Source organism: Mus caroli, unplaced genomic scaffold (genome assembly GCF_978045245.1).
Source record: "Mus caroli unplaced genomic scaffold, Mus_caroli_1 scaffold_1, whole genome shotgun sequence".
Taxonomy (NCBI): Eukaryota; Metazoa; Chordata; class Mammalia; order Rodentia; family Muridae; genus Mus; species Mus caroli.
Window position 1 is genome coordinate 89,147,278 of NW_028227256.1, and position 3,422 is coordinate 89,150,699.

Genomic DNA, 3,422 nt, shown 5'->3' on the forward strand with positions numbered 1-3,422 from the left:
TGCCGGTGGGGCAGGGTTGGAGGATATATCTGTGTCCCAAATATGTCTGGGAACAGTCCTGCATTCTCAGTGCACAGTCCTAGGGTACACATACTACAGTCTCCAACACCTAGATGTTAGCAGGAACCTCTCACAGCCAATCAATCAGTCTCTGCACAAACTCAGGACCAGGCTCAGAGGCTGAGCTACGGAGATGTGGTCAGCATTCTGCAAGCCACAAGGCATGCAGCTTCAATGTAGAGAGGGCTGATCCCTGCTCTGGGTTCAGCCTACAGATGGAAGGGTCAGCCAGCACAAGGCGTGAAGGGTAGGAGGCCATCATAAGCCTTCTTTAGTCAGTAACATGACATTTGGGGAATGTGGGGTGGATCTTGGCAGCCAAGGGTACAAAAAGCAGTGTCTTCCACAGTGGAAAACAAGCAACCCAGAGGTAACACCAGGATGCTAAAAGGCTACTTGTTACCTGAGGGTCACTGGAATCCAGGGGCCTCTTTAAATCCTTAGAGCACAGCTCAGCCCCATTTATAAGGAGAAGTTGTCACAAACTATGCAAACTAGAGGAAAATGTCACTGTTTCAGGCCACACCAGCCCATCTGGCAGGAGATCAGAGCAGCCAGTGAACTTCTGCACAGTGGACAGCATGTCACCAGCAGCTTCCCGCAGTCTGTGGAACATCCGACTGCATCAGTGAGATCTCCTCCCTCTCTGCCTCTATCTCCCTCGCTGCATCTGACTCCACTCATGGCCACGGCAGTCCACAGGAATGGAAGCCTCTCAGGAGTGTCCCTGCGAGTGTTCGTGCTGGTAGGATTTGGGGGAGGTGCACTGACCCAGGCCCTGCTCTTTGCTGTCTTCCTTGTCTTGTACGTGGTGACTGTCCTGGGCAACCTCACCATGATCGTGGTCATCACTCTGGATGCCCGCCTGCACTCCCCCATGTACTTCTTCCTCAAGAGCCTGTCCTTTGTTGACCTCTGCTACTCCTCTGCCATTGCCCCTAATGCCCTGGTCAACTTCCTCTCCACCTCCAAAGTCATCAGCTTTGAGGCTTGTGCCACTCAGTTCTTCTTCTTTTCCTTGTTGGCTACTACTGAGACTTTCCTCTTAGCTGTGATGGCCTATGACCGTTTCATGGCCATCTGCAGTCCCCTGAGGTACCCTGTGACCATGTGCCCTACAACCTGTACCCGTCTGGTCCTGGGCACCTTTTGTGTGGGCTGCCTGAACTCCATTGTGCAGACCAGCCTCACATTCCAGCTGCCCTTCTGCAGCTCCAACCGTATTGACCACTTCTACTGTGACGTGCCCCCACTGCTCCAGCTGGCCTGCGCCAGCACGGCTCTCAATGAGCTCTTTCTCTTCGGCCTCTGTGGGTTCATCATTGTGAGCACCACCTTAGCTGTCCTGGTTTCCTATGGCTACATCACCGTGACCATCCTCAGGATGCACTCGGGATCTGGGAGGCACAAGGTCTTCTCCACCTGTGGCTCTCACCTGACAGCGGTGTCTTTGTTTTATGGGACTCTATTTGTCATGTATGCACAGCCAGGTGCTCTGACATCCATGGAGCAAGGCAAAGTGGTCTCCATCTTCTACACCCTGGTAATCCCCATGCTCAACCCCCTCATCTACAGTCTGCGGAACAAGGATGTGAAGGATGCCCTGCAGAGGTTAGGACAGAGACACAGTCTTGTGAAGGCAGTGAGAGGCTGCCCTGAGGCCGGAGGGAATGCTTCTGTGTAGATCACTGAGCAGTGAGAACCAGCCTTTTCTGTCTTCAAAGTGGAAACGAAAGTGTGGAACTCAGTTACCCACTGATGGTCTTCCTTTAAGCTATTTCATGGACACATCATGGACCTAGTATGAACTATAAGAATTAGCAAAACTTACTCTGCATGCAGAACCCTAAAGGCTGAAAGGAGTGAGGGCTCCCATAGCACGAAGACCAACAGAGAACGCCAACTGTTTCCCAAGTCAAAGCTGGGCTGGCTTTTCTAGCCACCTGCTTCTCTGGCCATGTGCTGAGCTTCCTCCCTAGGAGGAAGGCTAGGCATTGTCGTGTCTTGATCAAGTTTATCAATCAACAAAATGCTTATATTTAATTAATCCCCAACACTACCCCTGCTCTGGTGGCCATTTATGACAGGTAACTCAAACTGTCTCTGTTCTCTTCTTCTTCCACTTTTCAGCCATCTTACAACCGCTGTCGAGGGATCTTTTAAAATAATAGTTTAAGTCAATGGACAGGGCACTCTGGGGGAGTGAAACTGATGTGAAGAAGGAGTAGAATGGATAGGGCAGACTTATGACTAACAAATGCTACCTCTTTTAAGAAAGACCCCCTCCCCCAACAGCTGGGTCTAGAGAGATGGCTCATTGGTAAAGAGCACTTGATGCTCTTCCAGAGGTCCTGAGTTCAGTTCTTGTGGGGAGCGGGTGTGGCGGTAGTCCCAAGATGGCGCCCGGGACTGCAGCCAAGTCTTATGACTTGCACCTGACTTCCTCATACACCCAGAAATAAGCCACATCCATCGTGAGAGCTGCGCAGGCGCACCATGACACAAGATCAGGCCATTTGACGAAGGCCAATGAACTGAGATTACGCGGACTGGGCTGATGGGGCGTGGTTGAGGGGTTATATAAGGGATTGCGATTGGGGGCTAGAGAGAGATTCCTGCTTGCATGTTGAAAGGTTCCTGAATAAACTGCCTCGAGAAGAACGCCGTGTCATCGCTCTTTTCTGCTGGTCAGAGACAGAAGCGATAAGTTCTCAGCACCCAGGTCAGTCAGCTCATAACTGAGTTGTTACACACGTGTTGACCCTGAAACTCTGGCTCCAGGATGTTTGCCTTATGACCTCCTTGGGCTCCTGGATTACATGTAGACACACATGCAAACACAATATAAAAATAAAAGCAAAAAATAAATATACAAGAGAAGGATCCTCGGTAGACATCTGGAGGTGGTTGAGTGGCTCCACTCAAGCTAGAACCTTCATCAGGCTCCTGCTTCATCACAGGTCTCAGAGACAAATCCACAGAGGACCCAGCTTCTTAAGGTGTTGTGTGAGGAAGTGTAGACACTCATATGTAAATTGTCCACAGAATACATACATAGTGAAGTATACAAATATAAATAACTATAGACTTGGCAGGATGTAAGAACACATTTGTATCACATCTGTGGCTCAACAAGGTCAGTACAGTCAGGCCAAGAGAAAGAATTTAGCTAAATCTCACAGTGTCCCTGAACACTTCCTGACATTGCCTGGCAAGGCAAACTCTCATTCTGAGTCTAACCCACTTCCATGCCGCACAGCTAGCTGTGTAGAGAAGCACACAGCTCTTCCTCCTCTGCGACTAACTTTTGCTGCTCAATGATGCCTTTCTAGGTTCACTCAAAAGACTGGTTTTTATTTTTC

General features: G+C 49.9%; 1 protein-coding gene across 1 annotated transcript; it reads left to right on the plus strand.

Annotated features, from left to right (window-relative positions):
* Window positions 1-742: 742 nt before the first annotated feature.
* LOC110301344 (olfactory receptor 9S13) lies at window positions 743-1,744 on the plus strand. The gene has a single exon (XM_021171798.2). The coding sequence runs from the start codon at window positions 743-745 to the stop codon at window positions 1,742-1,744; it is 1,002 nt and encodes a 333-aa protein (XP_021027457.1).
* The last annotated feature ends 1,678 nt before the right edge of the window (window positions 1,745-3,422 follow it).